Source organism: Scyliorhinus torazame, chromosome 2 (genome assembly GCF_047496885.1).
Source record: "Scyliorhinus torazame isolate Kashiwa2021f chromosome 2, sScyTor2.1, whole genome shotgun sequence".
Taxonomy (NCBI): Eukaryota; Metazoa; Chordata; class Chondrichthyes; order Carcharhiniformes; family Scyliorhinidae; genus Scyliorhinus; species Scyliorhinus torazame.
This window is the reverse complement of record NC_092708.1, coordinates 336,194,575-336,213,173: the sequence shown is the minus strand read 5'-3', so window position 1 is coordinate 336,213,173 and position 18,599 is coordinate 336,194,575. Positions and strand designations below refer to the sequence as shown.

Sequence of the window (18,599 nt, the reverse complement as noted above, 5' to 3'; positions counted from 1 at the left end):
CCTGGCGACTCAAGAGCAAAGGTGATAAAACAGAGCAATTAAACTAAGGCAAAAGTTAGCAACACTACTGAATACCTAGTCCCTGATATGCTCATGTATCACATATTAGCTATGCTTTTAGTCAACAAAAACCCCAAGAATACTGGTGTATATTTGACAATGTTACTGCATAAAATGGATAAGACTGTTTCTTGTCAGAAGGTCATTATCTAGCATTTGTGTGGCACAAATGTGACTTTTTAAAAATAAATTTAGAGTACCCAATTCACTTTTTACAATTAAGGGGCAATTTAGCGTGGCCAATCCACCTAGTCTGCACATTTTTGGGTTGTAGGGGCGAAACCCACGCAAACACAGGGAGAATGTGCAAACTCCACACACTGACCCAGAGCCGGGATCGAACCTGGGACCTCGGCGCCGTGAGGCAACAGGGCTAACCCACTGCGCCATCGTGCTGTCCACAAATGTTACTTGACATTTGAGCCCATGTGTCCAGGTCTTGCTGGCTGCCATTAAATACTTCTTCATTATGAGGAAATGGAAACAAAACTCTGCAATTATCAGGAAGCATCCTTTTGCTGGAGGCAGGGTCATGAATAAAGCAGCTGAAGGTGGTGTAAATCAATGGTGACCAAAAAAAACCATACCAAAGACTCAATATTTAAAAATGAGAATTCTGGCCTGGAGATGAATGTGTTTGAAAGCAAACATTAAACTGGCAAAAAACACGATGTATATTTTATTTGCCAAATTATTCAATTTAATATTTATTCACACAACACGTTCAGTCAAGACAAACAATAACATGTATTTAATAAATCAACACTTAAAACGCAGCAGTCTGGAAGAAACACAAACACAATCTTGAGCCTTGCACCACAATCATAAGATGACATACAAGGAACACAAACAGCAGAATAAAACAAATGACAGGACCATTCATAAAATAAAACATTGAATATGGCCAAACCTTATTTCATCAAAGACAAATTCCAACCTTGCCAGAAATGCCCATGTCCTGTGGTGCATATTTCTTCTTTAGAAATTTGAAACTGGTTAGTGTAGAAGACCAATATCAACACTGATAATTGTGGATAAACAAACCTAAATATGGCAATATAAAAGTTTTAACAGCCCAGGGTGTTCAGGTTTGTGTTTTCTTTGGTCACATAGGTGCTATTTAAGGGACTGTGTATAAAGTATTTTGCTGTATTGGTGGAAAAATTCTCAATGGCACTAAAACTTTCCCTTTCTAAACTTGCAATTATGAAATTTAAATGAGACAAACTAGCAAATAAGAAATAATCACTAACAGGTCTAAGTAAAAACAAAACATTCAGGAAATACTCATTAGGTCTGTGGACAGAGAAACAGAATTAATGTTTCAGGTCCAGATGATAGGTCAGTCATTGACCTATTTTTTAGTTCAGATTTCTAGCATCTGTACTATTTGCTTTCGTACTAATGACAGATGTTTGGGTTTCCAGAGCCGAGTTCTGGGGACATGGAGATTGCGTGTGGCACCTAGATTTGTAGGTTGACTATCCCTGCAATAAGCTACTAGGGTGCCCGGTTTATTGAAAACAATTAAACTTACATGTGAGCATTTATATTTGTATGGTTTAGTTTGTTTTGCTATACTCAAAGATCCTGTGGATACCACTTGCTGAATCAAATATGGGTGGGTGCTTTTAATTTGTCTTTGCTAAAATAGGGTTTGACCACATTCCACATTTTATTTCATGAATGGTTCAGCCATTTGTTTTATTCTTGTGCTTGTAAAATAAATCTTTGTTTGCTGTTCTTTTTTGTATACGTCCTCTTATGATTCAGTCATTCATGGTTCAAGACTGTCAAGTTTGGTTTGCCAATTCAAAGCAAACACAATTTTGTTCCCATTTATTTTCCCCAAAACCAATAATTTTATTTAAAAATTCTCACATTTTTGCAAGGCTGAGGTAATTTTCTAGAAAGTTTATTTGAATCGCCCATTTCAATTTTATCCATCCAACTAATGTAAAGTTGATACATTCATAAAAATTGTCACACAGGTAATACTTCAAAGAAGACACTATCTCAACCAGGTGTGCTGGTGGTCCTCCATGCAGAATTACAAAAGATACTAAAAGGAATCTGGTGACAAGATCATATGATTGTCTCTTCCCCACGCCACTCCCTTGTCACCCTCCTTAATTGCAAAATCATCAAGTTAACCTTGCAACAGGAAACAGGACCAATTACTGAAAGAAAACCCCCCACCAAATACCTCCCTAGTAATAGCTAGAAAACATGAAGAACAAGCAATGAGAGAAAATAAGTAGAATCCATTGATGATGTGCACCATTTGGATATTGAATTTAATGCTCAAGTAATAAGAAACAAATACGCTGCAGCTACCAGGATCAGGGACTGCAGGTTTGTGTCACAATAATACTGTGCTAAAAATATGAGCAACTCTCAAACGTTATTCTAAATGCAGTCAGTGTTCGGCATTGAAATATATTGAATCATTACAAACCAAGGTATTTAAAGGTATGTTTTCTGCAATTGCACATCATAGATATTTTCTTTGATTAATAAATTACAACTTTAAAAATCCTTTTTCAAGTGTAATAGGTTTGGGAAGACACTGCTGCACAGGTATCAAAAATGATAAACATTATATCATCGAGATCTTTTAAATTCTAAATAATTGGAAAATTTAAATGAAAGCTGAGAATATGGTTACTTATTTCTGCCCAACTGCATATTTCCTGATGTGAGAGGTTCCTTATCACAGCTGTTTCACTATTTTACATGCTTATTTGGGTGAGGTGGTGGCATAGTGGTATTGTGACTGGACTGGTGATCCAGAGACCCTGGGGAATACGCAGGGACCTGGGTTTGAATCCAGTCACAGCAGATGGTGGAAATGAATCAAAAGTCTAATGATGACCATGAAACCATTGTCAATTGTTGAAAAATACCCAGTGGTTCACTGATGTCCTTCAGGGAAGGAAACCTGCAGTCCTCATCTGGTCTGGCCTACGTGACTCCAAGTCCACAGCAATGAATTTTAAAAGATGATCTTTGATATGTGCATCAAAAACTGTTACTCACAGTGATGTAGAATAACAAGATACTTTGGGATTTGAGAGGTAGACTCGCAGCAAAAGCAAGCTTGAAGCAATTTATTAGTGTTCCTCTTTATAACATACACAAGCAGAGGTTATGATGGCATGAATGCCAAGCTTATTGCAATTGAATTTTTTGATTTGAATTATAGGTATATTCAGTTTAACTTTGCTCTATATTAGAGAGCATATAATATAGAGCATATTTGCTCTATATTAGAGATGCAGCATACTTAAGTGTGCCATACGAGGGAATATCTACTTCACTAAAGTCAAAAACAAAGAGTCGCAATATAAACAGAGTCCAAATATAACTTTTAAAAACTATTTAGCTTTTTTGTTTTTCATAGACTTTACATTATCATAGACTTTACAGTGCAGAAGGAGGCCATTCGGCCCATCGAGTCTGCACCGGCTCTTTGAAAGAGCACCCTACCAAGCTCACACCTCCACCCTATCCCCATAACCCAGTATCCCCACCAAACACTAAGGGCAATTTTGGACACTAAGAGCAATTTAGCATGGCCAATCCACCTAACCTGCACATCTTTGGACTGTGGGAGGAAACCGGAGCACCCGGAGGAAACCCACGCACACACAGGGAGAACGTGCAGGCTCCGCACAGACAGTGACCCAAGCCGGGAATCGAACCTGGGACCCTGGAGCTGTGAAGCAATTGTGCTAACCACTATGCTACCGTGCTGCCCAAAGAATACACGTAATCGACAGGGCTCGAACCTGCGCGGGGAGACTCCAATGGATTTCTAGTCTATCGCCTTAACCACTCGGCCACGACTACACTTTTTGATGGAAGAAAACACACAATATTGACTCAGTCTATGCTCGTGTTTATAAATGCAAGTTAATATTGTTCCATTTGATGCAATGCCTTCATCCATTCCAAATACTAGCGATGCTTTCAACTATTATTCTCAAAGTGTAATACTGATGTGTGATATAGTACGTTTAATCCATATTCAAAACAACTTTTGATTTAGTCAATATTCAGTGACATCAGTATAAATAATAAAAAATTAATTGAATTAAGGGCAACATAAATTTCAGTAGAAACTCAACTGGGGCACACTGATACAATTATTTGATCTAACAGATTGAACCGACCAGTATTTTTGTGGTAGGGCAACCATGATGAGTGTTATATTATTTTATATGTACTTATTTTTAATGTCCATATTGAAATAAATGTGCTTATGGTCTGTTTTGATTAATTGAACTGTATGATTGATCTACTCACCTTGGTCTTATCCAGTGTGCTGAAGGGTGCATAATATTGATTTACTATTGCATGATGTATACACATTTTCATTACTGTGTTTTTGAAATTGGAGTCACAATTTAAGTTACGGCCAGAATAAAACCCTAAAGTTTTACAAAGTTCCTTTGCTATATCTTTGAAGGAGCATGTCCTTCTTCTCCAATCACTGTCCTCGTTTAAAAATAGCCAGTCAATCTCTATATAATTTAATAAAAATTGACACATTATGATTCAAATATCTCAAACTCTCCTGGACTTTTATTGACTATTATTTGGTATTACTAACTGCACTTTGATAAGTACAGTAACCATATAGAATCTCTCTGGACATAGGTTTACACACAGCTACTGCCGGACTCTCAAAAGTCATGGAAAGATCAAGTGTAGTGCGCAAATGTTTGACAACAATTACCAATATAGTAACCTAATACACCAAAGATTATAGTTAAGTCGTAGTGTCGAGTCTTCACCGTGGAAATTATCTGACACTTTTGAATGTTATTTCTGAAATATAGATTTAGTCTCAGAAGTAGCAAAAGCTAGCATACTACGTGTGAACTAAGATATCCAAATTCAACTGACCGCTATGGAATATTCCCTGGAATTTTTCTTCTACGCACAACTTATTTGCTGCATTGCTTGGTCTCTTTAATATAACCACGCAGCTATGCAAAGGGATCTTAAAAGGGAATGCTGCTCGTGCACAGTCTGGGCTGGATTCTCCACCCTGCCACATTTCTGACCCGACCCGCCGGCGGGATTCTCCGTTACGCCGGCCGGTCAATGGGGTTTCCCATTGTGGGGCAGCCCCACGCCGTCGGGAAACCCCCGGGCGCCGGCAAAACAGAGAAGCACGTCGGCGGAGAATCCCGCCCCCGGTTTCTTTCATACATAGCATGGCTACCACAGCCACACACCCACACAGTTTAGAGGGGACATTGGAGACTAATTTTATTTCAGTGTTAAATAGAAATAAAGTGCGCTTTTATTGCAGAAAAAAAGAAAAATGCATAAATCACAGGGTGATCAGTTCCAACACTCCATACAATTGCCTATGAAATATGCATAGCTATGGATCTAGTTGTCTCAGCTAATATCCTGGACATAAATGACCCCTAAGAAAATATAAATGGGTTGCAAACCAGTATAATGTAGAAACACCCAGGAGTCTAAATTAATAAATATTTTAACTATAATATTTCCAAATATTACAATTTACTGCCTTGCTTTTATGGTGTCCCAAAGATGGTCTGAAATGTTAAATGACACTAATGAAATACCAAATCAGCTGTCAAGCATTCATTACTTTACTGTCCATAATGTAAGAAATTCTTATGGTTTAATTTTTTGAAAAATATGGACTTTAATCTTCCTGAAATTGTTAAATATACCAATAGCTTGAACAATTCTAAATTATTTGAATTAGCGCAAAGCACGAGTCACAAAAGCCATACTTCATGCATTGGAACTGCTATTTAGTATTCCCATTCATCTGTTTTCATGTCTAGATAATTCAGAATATTCTGGGCAAATTTCACCGCTTGCTTCCTGGCAACCTTCGCACCATCATTCCCTTGGGTTTCCACTGCATCGAGTGCTAGGAGTTGTTTTGTGAGCATTTCTTCCAGTCTCATGTAATTCTTGTCAGTTCTGAAACCATCAAATGACAGTACCTGTTTCTGAAATTCTGACAAATCGTTCAGAACCTGCCATACAGCTTTCTGTGAAGCATGTTCATCTTTAAGCTGCTCTTCCATGTTCCTTCTCTTTTCAAGTGACTCCTTTAGGTCAACATAAGCTATTACGGCCTGCACATCAACTACAGATCTTCTCCTTGCTTCACGAATACATGGATTTTTACCAATGTCTATTTTATCTAATTCAGTGAGAAGACTTTGCAGTTCGGACTTTGATTTGAAATGGTCATCGCAGACATTTTCTAATTGCAGCAGCTTCTGTTTTAATTGTGTTGTCTTCTGGCGTATTCCTTCTATCTGTTTTATGGATTCATTTTGTGCTAGATCATAACTCGCCGCAGCTTCACCTTCTGACTCCATCTCCAAGTGTTCTAGCAAACAATTAATTTCATGCACTACACGTTTCCGATAGTTTCGCACTTCGGACTGTCCAGTCACATCTACAGCATCCAATTGCATTAACAACCCGGTGAGGACACGGGACAGATGTGCACAGTTCTCCAAGGCATTCAGGTTCATAAGCAGGCCAATAACATCCCATCTTGCTTTGCTAACCTCAGACAAAACAGAGTGGATCTTGGGAACAGAAGGGTGCATATCTGTAGACAGAGGCAAAGATAATGCCTGCCGACCAATGCAGTTTTCAATGATGTCCTGTACTGCACAAATCCTGGTTAAAGCTCGATACCTAGCTTTCCTCAAGCCAATTTTTCCACCTGTTTTTACCTGTGTCAGTTGAAATATGATTTCTTGGATGCGATCAGCAAATTCCTCAGTTATCAATCCCCCAGCAGAAGATAACTCATTGGTAACCAACTGTTGTGCATCACCAAAGACCCTTTCCACCTTCAGTCGAGATGGGTGAGTTGCAATTTGTTCTAGCTCTTTGAGCAGTCCCTCCAATTCATTCACTGCACTTTTGCGGCCATGTTGGATATCAGACTTGCCATCAGTATCTATTGCATCCAACTCAAACAGCAACTTAGTCAAAGAGCTCTCCAGGTGCTTATATTCTCTATCAGACTGCGTACCACTGAACGAAACTACAAGTCGCCTAGATTCACGGATTTCCTTCTGAATTTCTTGGATTCTAATCATGGAAGGATGTTGTTGACCCATGGCCATATTCCCTTTTTCCCTAATGAGTCATAGTGGGTCTGAAATTGAAGCAAAACAGTTGGTCAAGGGTCACTTCTTGGCATCAAACTGCATTTACAATTGTCTCCAAAATTAAACGGTTATTCAGTGGAGGACCTGTAAATTGTCTACTGCTCCATCGAAACATTTAGTAAGTGTGATAATGCATATTGCTTTGACAGAAATTGTAAAAATTAACTATGCCTAACTCTTGCCTCTGGCATGTCAAGGCAAAATTTTGAGGCAAGCCCAACCAATTTCTGTGGCAGCAGAATCTAGATTTTGCAACATATTTATCCAGGATTTTAAAACAAATACTTTATAAATTATGCTTTTTGATTAGTTTAAAAAGCAACTGATTGTGCTGAGCCACAAGAGTCATTTAATGTTATTTAAATGGCAAAAGGCACCATATATACTGATCTGTCGCCTATCCAGTGGCCAATTAAACACATTGTTGCCACTGTCCCTTTCAGACCATGTGCTTCTCTATTCTGAGTAAATCGGTTATGCAGCACTTTACCGAATGCCTTTTGAAAATGCATATACGCAATATCTCCTACATTACCATCATCCTGTCTTACTTCAAAGAACTCATCATCCTGTCTTACTTCAAAGAACTCATCATCCTGTCTTACTTCAAAGAACTCAATCAGGTTAGGCAAAGAGAATTAACTGTCTAGGAACAATTAACATAAATGAGTAGCCACTCAAAATTCCTCCCCTTTAACTATATTAGTCATAATGTTCCAATCATTCAGATCGTTTCCCCAGACTAACCTAAACCAGCATAAGAGAAGACAGCTCCACTTTCACATCTCAATTGCAGAATCAGAGACAAGATTATTGATCATCAGGGCGGACGGTGGCGCAGTGGTTAGAACTGCAGCCTATGGCGCCGAGGACCCGGGTTCGATCCTGGCCCTGGGTCACTGTCCGTGTGGAGTTTGCGCATTCTCCCCGTGTCTGCGTGGGTTTCTCCCCGTGTCTGCGTGGGTTTCACCCCCACAACCCAAAGATCTGCACGTTAGGTGGATTGGCCACATTAAATTGGAAAAAGAAAATAATTGGGCATTCTAAAATTTTTTTTTTTTTTTTTTTAAATTAATATCATTTTTTGGTGTTTTTGTTAATCATCCTGGTACCACTTTTAACCATTCAAATAAAACCATGTGTGTTCAGGAATTACACAGGATACAAGGCATGGAAACAGGCCATTTGGCCCAACTAGTCCACGCTGCTGTTTATGTTCCTCTCGAGCCTCCCCCTTTCTTTTGTCATCTAAACGTACCATTCCCTTCCACGTCATATGCTTGTCTAATTTACCCTCAAATACATCTTTTCGATTAATTTCACCTGCTGCAAAAGGGAGCGGTTTCCACATTCTTTGCAATATTTGGTTGACGTTTCTTCAGAATTGCATACTGTATTTCTTGGCAACTACCTTATATCAATGGCCATTCTCTGTATCAATTCTATCAAAACTTCCATCATTCTCAGCTGTCTTTTTCAAGAGGAAAGAAAATGCAGTCTGTCAATCCTTTCCTGATATGTATACCCATGCATTTCTGGCATCACACTTGCAAATCTCGTCTGCACCCTCCCCAGTGCCTCCATAGCCTCTTTATAAGATGACCAGAACTGCATACAGTCATCTTAAGTATGGCCCAACCAATGTTCAATACAGGTTTACCATAACCTACCCACTTTGAATTCTATTCTTCTTGATATAAAACCTAGTGCTTGCCTTGCCTTTTTGTAAAAGAAAATGACTGGGCTAACCTGTGGTGCAACTTTCAGTGATTAATGTATTTGTATTGAGGTTCCTTTCTTCCTACCAAAGTGTACTCTCACATTTATCTGTTTTGAACTTCATTTACCAATTGGTTGCCCATTTTATGGATGTATTCAATGACTATTCAGCAACCCCGCCAAAGTCCAAATCATTACTGTGAATTGTGAACAGCAATGACCCCAATACAGATTCTGGTGGAACACCGACTTCCCACTCATTATTTCCACTCTTCTGCCTGTGGTCTTTAAGCCAGCCAGCAATCCATTCAGCCACGATGCCCAACTGCATATTTTCCAGTCTATTATGAGGCATCTTATTGAAAGCCTTTTGAATATCCAGATAAATTGCATCTACTGTGTTGCCACTGTCTACACTCTAAGATGGTCAAGAAAGGTTTTCCCTTGTGAAATCCAGGCTGACTACTCATAATATTTCTCATTTTAGGGTGTTCTTCTATTCTCTCCGTTATTAAGAATTCCATTATTTTACCTTCCACCCGTGTTAAAATAGCTCATGTTCTGTCCCTCTTCTTAAATACAAGAATTGTATTTGCTATATGTCAGTCCTTTGGCACTACATTTTTCTTCCAACAAATTATTTAAACGTGTGTAGTAATGCCCTGCTATCGCTTCTCTAGATTCTTTTAAAATACATAGATGCAATCCATCTGAATTTAGTGCTTTATCCTCAGAGTCTGTCTCTTTAGTTTATTCAATATAACCTCTTTTTTCTTTTAAATTTTAGGGTACCCAATTATTTTTTTTCCAATTAGAGGGCAATTTTAGCGTGGCCAATCTACCTACCTGCACATCTTTGGGTTGTGGGAGTGAGATCCACGCAGACACAGGGATTGCAGAGCCTTTGGCTTTGATCTTTGGATCCTCACTGTCACCGGGATAGTGCCAGAGGACTGGAGAGTGGCGAATGTTGTTCCTCTGTTCAAGAAAGGGAATAGGAATGACACTAATAATTATAGGCCGGTTAGTCTTACTTCGGTGGTCGGTAAGTTATTGGAAAGGGTCCTGAGGGACAGGATTAATGACCATTTGGAAAGATGCAGCTTAATCCGGGATAGTCAACACAGATCCGTCTTTTAAAAAAAAAAAAAAATTTTTAAATGAAGGTTTTCATAAAATATCAATAACCAATTAAGAAAAAAGAACCCAACAGGGTTAAGTACAAAACAATCTAAAAATGCAACCCCCCAAACCCCTCCCCCCCTGTACATAAATAATAAATTAACATTAACACCCCGACTTAACACAACAGGTGTATACACCCCCTCAGACCCTCCAGTGTAAATAACATAAACAAAAATAAAGTAAACCCCCCCCCCCCCCACCTGCTGCTGCCATTGACCAATGTCTACTGTTCTGCCAGAACATAGCACATAACAGCGCAGTAGAGGCCCTTCAGCCCTCGATGTTGCGCTGACCAGTGAAACCACTCTAAAGCCCATCTACACTATTCCCTTATCGTCCATATGTCTATCCAATGACCATTTGAATACCCTTAGTGTTGGCGAGTCCACTACTGTTGCAGGCAGGGCATTCCACTCCCTTACTACTCTGAGTAAAGAACCTACCTCTGACGTCTGTCTTATATCTATCGCCCCTCAATTGAAAGCTATGTCCCCTCGTGCTAGACATCACCATCCGAAGAAAAAGGCTCTCACTGTCCACCCTATCCAATCCTCTGATCATCTTGTATGCCTCAATTAAGTCACCTCTTCACCTTCGTCTCTCTAACGAAAACAGCCTCAAGTCCCTCAGCCTTTCCTCATAAGATCTTCCCTCCATACCAGGCAACATTCTGGTAAATCTCCTCTGCACCCTTTCCAATGCTTCCACATCCTTCCGATAATTCGACGATCAGAATTGCACGCAATACTCCAAATGCGGCCGCACCAGAGTTTTGTACAGCTGCAACATGACCTCATGACTCCGAAACTCAATCCCTCTACCAATAAAATCTAACACACCGTACGCCTTCTTAACAACCCTCTCAACCCGAGTGGCAACTTTCAGGGATCTATGTTCATGGACACAGAGATCGCTCTGCTCATCTGACGAATGTGATATAAAATAACTGTTTTAGAGATATTAGTTACTGTAATGTAGAGATAGGCCAGTCTCATTCTGGTGTGTTCACAGACAAAGAATTTCAGAACGCATGGCAAAGCAAGGGGGAGGAGTGTCCAGCAAAGGAGGAGAAAAGGATGCTGGGTCATAGGGGGCCAGAGGGAGGGATTGGAAGTGAGCCAATTAGGATGTATGGCCAGGTCAGGAGGGGTATAGGATGACCTATGGGAATCGTGTATGTGAAACTTGATGCCATTTGAAAGTATTTGCAGAAATCCCTTTGTCTCCTTCATTCGTTTTCCAAGGGTCTAGGAGACTAGTTCTGTGTCCTGTGCCTCTGTGAAATGAATCAGACTCGCAAGTCAAATAAAATAACTAATGCTGTACCTGCAAATCCATCTCGACTTTTATTGAGGCCAGACTGACGGGTAAAGAAATTTATATTTGTCACATCCACACTGCCAAGAATCTTACCATTAACCCAGTACTCTGTCTTCCGGTTATTCCTTCCAAAATGAATCACCTCACACTTTTCTGCATTAAACTCCATTTGCCACCTCTCAGCCCAGCGCTGTAGCTTATCTATGTCCCTCTGTAACTTGTAACATCCTGCCGCACAGTCCACAACTCCACCGACTTTAGTGTCATCTGCAAATTTACTCACCCATCCTTCTACGCCCTCCTCCAGGTCATTTATAAAAATGACAAACAGCAGTGGCCCCAAAACAGATCCTTGTGGTACACCACTAGTAACTGGACTCCAGTCTGAACACTTCCCATCAACCACCACCCCTTGTCTTCTTCCAGCTAGCCAATTTCTGATCCAAACTGCTAAATCTCCCTGAATCCCATGCTTCCGTATTTTCTGCAGTAGCCTACCGTAGGGAACCTTATCAAACGCTTTACTGAAATCCATATACACCACATCAACTGCTTTACCCTCATCCACCTGTTTGGTCACCTTCTCAAAGAACTCAATAAGGTTTGTGAGGCACGACCTACCCTTCACGAACCCGTGTTGACTATGTCTAATCAAATTATTCCTTTCCAGATGATTATACACCCTATCTCTTACAAACCTTTCCAAGATTTTGCCCACAACAGAAGTAAGGCTCACTGGTCTATAGTTACCGGGGTTGTCTCTACTCCCCTTCTTGAACAAGGGGACAACATTTGCTATCCTCCCGTTTTCTGGCACTATTCCTGTTAACAAAGATGACTTAAAGATCAAGGCCAAAGGCTCAGCAATCTCCTCCCTAGCTTCCCAGAGAATCCTAGGGTAAATCCCATCCGGCCCAGGTGACTTATCTATTTTCACACTTTCCAGAATTGCTAACACCTCCTCCTTATGAACCTCAAGCCCTTCTAGTCTAGTAGCCTGAATCTCAGTATTCTCCTCGACAACATTGTCTTTTTCCTGTGTGAATACTGACAAAAAATATTCATTTAGCACCTCTCCTATCTCCTCGGACTCCAAGCACAACTTCCCACTACTGTCCTTGACTGGCACTACTCTTACCCTAGTCATTCTTTTATTCCTGACATATCTGTAGAAAGCTTTAGGGTTATCCTTGATCTTACCTGCCAAAGGCTTCTCATGTCCCCTCCTGGCTGCTCTTAGCTCTCTCTTTAGGTCCTTCCTAGCTAACTTGTAACTCTCGAGCACCCTAACTGAACCTTCATGTCTCATCTTTACATAAGCCTCCTTCTTCCTCTTGACAAGTGTTTTGACTGCCTTAGTAAACCACGGTTCCCTTGCTCGACCACTTCCTCCCTGCCTGACAGGCACATACTTATCAAGGACACGCAGTAGCTGTTCCTTGAACAAGCTCCACATTTCCATTGTGCCCATCCCCTGCAGTTTTCCTCTCCATCCCATGCATCCCAAGTCTTGCCTTATCGCATCATAATTGCCTTGCCCCCAGATATAACTCTTGCCCTGCAGTATATACCTATCTCTTTCCATCACTAAAGTAAACGTAATCGAATTGTGGTCACTATCACCAAAGTGCTCACCTACCTCCAAATCTAACACCTGTCCTAGTTCATTACCCAGTACCAAATCCAATACGGCCTCGCCTCTCGTTGGCCTATCTACATACTGTGTCAGGAAACCCTCCTGCACACATTGGACAAAAACGGACCCATCTAAAGTACTCTAACTATAGCGTTTCCAGTCAATATTTGGAAAGTTAAAGTCCCCCATAACAATTACCCTGTTGCTTTTGCTCCTATCCAGAATCAAGTCGAAGAACGGTTGCCACTGCCTAAAGAATCCTTGTACCGACCCTCTCAAGGCGAATTTCACTCTCTCCAATTTAATGAACCCTGCCATAATCGCTGATCCAGGATTCCATGCTTGGGGGCCTCGCATCTTTCCACTGAAGGAGAATCCTTCGCCGGGCTACCAGGGACACAAAGGCCAGAATTCCGGCCTCTTTTGCCTCCTGCACTCCCGGCTCCTCTGCCACCCCAAATATCGCGAGCCCCCAGCCCGGTTTGACCCTGGATCCTACCACCCTCAACAGTCCTCGCTACGCCCTTCCAAAATTCTTCCAGCACTGGGCATGCCCAGCACATATGGGTGTGATTTGCTGGGCTCCCTGAGCACCTAGCACACCTGTCCTCACCCCCAAAGAACCGGCTCATCCTTGTCCCGGTCATGTGTGCCCTGTGCAGCACCTTAAACTGTAGGAGGCTGAGCCTCGCGCACGAAGAGGAAGAGTTCACCCTCCCTAAGGCATACCACGTCCCCTCTTCGATCTCCTCTCCCAACTCCTCCACCCACTTATCTTTCAACTCCATCACCGAGGCCTCCTCCTCCTCCTACATCACCTGGTAAGTTTCCGAGATCTTCCCCACTCCCACCCAACCCCCCCCCCCCCCCCCCGAGAGCAGTGTCCTGTACTGTGTGGGGCAGTAGCCGCGGGAATTCCACCACTTGCCAACTGGCAAACGTCCTTACCTGCAAGTACCTGAAGGTGTTCCCGGGGGGAGCCCGTACTTCTCCTCCAGCCCACCTAAGCTCACGAACTTCCCGTCCACAAACAGGTCCCCCAATTTTCGTATCCCTGCCCTGTGCCACCCCGAAAACCCTCCACCTGTTCTTCCTGGGGCGAACCGGTGGTTCCCCTGTAATGGGGTCCACGCCGAGGCCCCAACTTCCCCCCTATACCGCCTCCACTGCCCCCAAGTTGAGGGCCGCCACCACCACCGGACTCGTGGTACACCTCCTTGGAGGGTGCGACAGCGGCGCCGTTGCCAGCACCCCCAGACTCGTACCAACACAGGACGGCATTTCCAGCCTCTTCCATGCAGCCCCCTCCCCCTCCATCACCCACTTGCGCACCATCATCGCATTGGCGTCCCAGTAGTACCCACAGAGGTTGGGCAGCTCCAGCCCCCCCCCCCCCCCCCCCCATATCTCTACTCTGCTCCAGGAACACCCTTCTCACCCTCGGAGTCCCTCGCGCCAACACAAACCCCATTATGCTCCTGTTAACCCGCCTGTAAAAAGCCTTCTGGATAAACACGGGGAGGCACTGGAACAGGAACAAAAACCTTGGGAGCACCGTCATTTTGATTGACTGCACCCTACCCGCCAAGGACAGCGGCAACGCGTCCCACTTCTTGAACTCCTCCTCCATTTGCTCCACCAGCCTTGTAAAGTTAAGCCTATGCAGGGCCCCCCAGCTCCGGGCCACCTGGACCCCCAAATATCTGAAGCTCCTCTGCCCCCTTTTTAGTGGGAGCTCGCCAATCCCCCTCTCCTGGTCCCCTAGCTGAACTACGAACAGCTCGCTCTTCCCCATATTGAGCTTGTACCCCGAAAAGTCCCCGAATTCCCCAAGGATCCTCATTACCTCTGGCATTCCTCCCACCGGATCCGTCACATACAGCAGCAGGTCGTCTGCAGAGCGACACCCTATGCTCCTCCCCACCCCGCACCAACCCCCTCCAGTTCCTCGACTCCCTCAGTGCCATAGCCAGGGGTTCAATCGCCAGTGCGAAGAGCAGGGGGGACAGGGGACACCCCTGTCTCGTCCCTCGGTGCAACCGAACGTACTCGGACCTCCTCCTATTTGTGACCACACTCGCCATCGGGACCTCATACAACAGCCTAACCCACCTGACAAACCCCGCCCCAAACCCAAACCTCTTCAGCACCTCCCACAGGTACCCCCACTCTACCCTATCGAAGGCTTTCTCAGCGTCCATCGCCACCACTATCTCCGCCTCCCCCTCCCTCGCCAGCATCATGATATCGTTCAAAAGCCTCCGCACATTCGCTTTCAACTGTCTCCCCTTCACAAACCCCGTCTGGTCTTCGTGGATGATCTGCGGCACACAATCCTCAAGGCTAAGACTTTCGCCAGCACCTTGGCATCTGCATTTAGCAAGGAAATCGGTCTGTAAGACCCACATTGCAGGGGATCCTTGTCCCGCTTCAGGATCAAGGAGATCAGTGCCCAGGACATCGTCGGGGGTAAAGCTCCCTCCTCCCTTGCCTCATTAAAGGTCCTAACTAACAGCGGGCCCAACAGGTCCATATATTTTTTATAGAACTCAACCGGGAAACCGTCCGGCCCCGGTGCCTTCCCCGCCTGCATGCTTCCTATCCCTTTGATCAGCTCCTCCAACCCAATCGGGGCCCCCAGTCCCGCCACCACCTTTGGAAACCACAATTGGTCCAGGAAACAGCCCGTCCCTCCCTACTCCCGTGGGGGCTCGGATCGGTACAATTCCTCGTAGTAGTCCTTGAAGACCCCATTGATGCCAACCCCACTCCGCACCACGCTCTCTCCCCTGTCCTTAACTCCCCCGATCTCCCTAGCTGTGTCCCGCTTCCGAAGCTGATGCGCCAGCATCCGGCTTGCCTGTTCCCATACTCCTAAATCGCCCCCTGGGCCTTCCTCCACTGCACCTCTGCCTTCCTGGTGGTCACCAGGTCGAATTCGGCCTGGAGGCTGCGCCTCTTCCGCAACAGTCCTTCCTCAGGCACCTCCGCATACCTCCAGTCTACCCTCACCCATCTCCCCCACCAGCCTCTCCCTCCCCCCCCCTGCTCACTCTGCTCCTTGTGGGCCCTAATGGAGATCAGCTCTCCCCTCACCACCGCCTTCAGTGCCTCCCATACCATCCCCACTCGGACCTCCCCGTTGTCGTTGGTCTCCAAGTACCTCGCTATACTTCCTCGGACCCGCTCGCTCACCTCCTCGTCCGCCAACAGCCCCACCTCCAAGCGCCACAGCGGGCGCTGGTCCCTCTCCTCCCCATCTCCAATTCCACCCAATGCAGGGCGTGGTCCGAAATGGCTATTGCCGAATACTCGGTATCCTCTACTCTCGCTATCAGCGCCCTACTCAAAATGAAAAAGTCGATTCGAGAATAAGCCTTATGGACATGTGAGAAGAATGAAAATTCCCTAGCCCCCGGCCTTGCAAATCTCCAAAGGTCCACCCCTCCTATTTGGTCCATAAATCCCCTCAGCACTCTAGCCGCCGCCGGCTTCCTACCCGCCCTAGACCTGGAGCGATCCAGTGCCGGATCCAACACCGTGTTAAAGTCTCCCCCCATTATCAGGCCCCCCACTTCCAAGTCTGGGATCCAACCCAACATACGCCGCATAAAAGCCGCATCGTCCCAGTTCGGAGCATACACATTGACCAGTACCACCCTCTCTCCCTGCAACTTACCACTTACCATTATGTACCTACCGCCATTATCTGCCACTATGCTTGACGCCTCGAATGACACCTTCTTTCCCACCAAGATCGCCACTCCTCGATTTTTGGCATCTAGCCCAGAGTGAAACACCTGACCTACCCACCCTTTCCTCAGTCTTACCTGGTCTGCCACCTTCAGGTGTGTCTCCTGGAGCATAACCACATCCGCCTTGAGCCCCTTCAGGTGCGCGAACACGCGGCCCGCTTAACCGGCCCATTCAGTCCCCTTACATTCCAGATTATCAGCCGGATCAGGGGGCTACCCACCTCCCTCCCCCGCCAACTAGCCATGACCCCTCCTCGGCCAGCCACGCGCCCGCACCCCACACCCGACCCGTTCCCCACAGCGGCATACCCCAGTCTCGACTCCCCCCCACTCGCTCCAGCTCCTCCTTGACCTTAGCAACAGCAACTCTATTCCCCCCCACCCACCCCCCACCGGCTAGGACCCATCCTAGCTGGTTTACTCCCCCCATTGCACTTCCGCAAGTCAACTGACTCCTGCTGACCCCAGCCACTCCTGCCTCCCCTTCGACTCCTCCCATTGTGTGGCACACCCTCCTCTCCCGCTCCCCATCCACAGGCTCTCCCCCTCCCCCCTCCGTTCTAAGCACGGGAAACAATCCTCGCTTCCCCGCCCCGACACTGCCCCCCCAGTCTTCGGCGCGGGAAAAAAGCCCGTGCTCTCCACCTACCAGGCCCCGCAACCAACCAAACCAGTGCCCAACCCGCCCCATCCACCCTCCCCAACCCAAAAGAGAAAAACACAGTAAAAGAAACCCAATACAATGCAAAGGCCCCCCCCCCCCCCCCCCCCCGGAACAAAAAAATAGGCATAACATATCCACCGCAGTCCCCAATCACCCATTCCGACCCTCAGTCTGTGTCCAGCTTCTCGGCCTGAACAAAGGCCCACTCCTCCTCCAGAGACTCAAAATAATGGTGCCGGTCCTTGTAGGTAACTCAGTCGCGCCGGCTGCAATATGCCAAACTTCATCCCCTTCCTGTGCAGCACCGCCTTCGCTCGATTGTACCTGGCCCTCCTCTTCGCCTCCTCCGCACTCCAGTACTGGTATATTCGAACGTCTGCGTTCACCCACCTGCTGCTCCTATCCTCCTTGGCCCACCGGAGCACACACTCCCGATCGACGAACCAATGGAACCTCACCAGCACCGCCCGCGGAGGCTCGTTAGCCTTGGGCCTCCTTGCCAGCACTATATGGGCCCCTTCCAGCTCCAGGGGCCCCTGGAAGGACCCCGCTCCCATCAGCGAGTTCAACATGGTGACCACATAGGCCCCCACGTCCGGCCCCTCTGGGAGGCCCAGAATCCACAGATTCTTCCGCCTCAACCAATTCTCCATCTCCTCGAACCGCTCCTGCCATTTCTTGTGGAGCGCCTCATGCGCGTCCACCTTTACCGCCAGGCCTAAGATCTCGTCCTCATTGTCAGAGCTCTTTTGTCGAGCCTCTCGGATCGCCACCCCCTGGGCCATCTGTGTCTCCAGCAGCTTATCAATATAAGCCTTCATCGGCTCTAGCAGGTCCGTTTTAATCTCTGAGGCAGCGCTGGATACCCTCCTGTTGCGCCTCCGCCCACTGCCTCCACGCTGCCTGGTCTCCGCCCGCCGCCATTTTGTCCTTCTTCCCTCCCTTCTTCGGGTCCACCACCACCTTTTTTGTTGCCCCGCTCCTAGTTAAAGCCATATACTGACAGGGAGCTGTTATTAACTCCTTCTCACCGGGAAACATCGGAAAAGTGCCGTTGGGGGCCC

At 45.5% G+C, this 18,599-nt stretch overlaps 1 protein-coding gene and 1 non-coding gene across 7 annotated transcripts in view; both read right to left on the bottom strand.

Annotated features, from left to right (window-relative positions):
- Nucleotides 1–726: 726 nt before the first annotated feature.
- The window catches only part of bag5 (BCL2 associated athanogene 5), a 45,763-nt gene continuing 27,890 nt past the window's right edge, over nt 727–18,599 (bottom strand). For 3 of the 6 annotated variants that reach the window (XM_072490138.1, XM_072490155.1, XM_072490122.1), the window contains one exon: nt 727–7,243. In XM_072490138.1, coding sequence (XP_072346239.1) covers nt 5,865–7,211 — 1,347 coding nt within the window. In that variant the 5' untranslated portion in view covers nt 7,212–7,243 and the 3' untranslated portion in view covers nt 727–5,864. Of the gene's footprint in view, nt 7,244–8,003; nt 8,242–9,821; nt 9,954–18,599 lie in introns of those variants that run through there. The other 3 variants (XM_072490147.1, XM_072490129.1, XM_072490164.1) reach the window with 2 other exon arrangements.
- On the bottom strand, nt 3,831–3,912 carry trnas-aga (transfer RNA serine (anticodon AGA)). The gene has a single exon. It is a non-coding gene; the product is annotated as a tRNA-Ser (tRNA).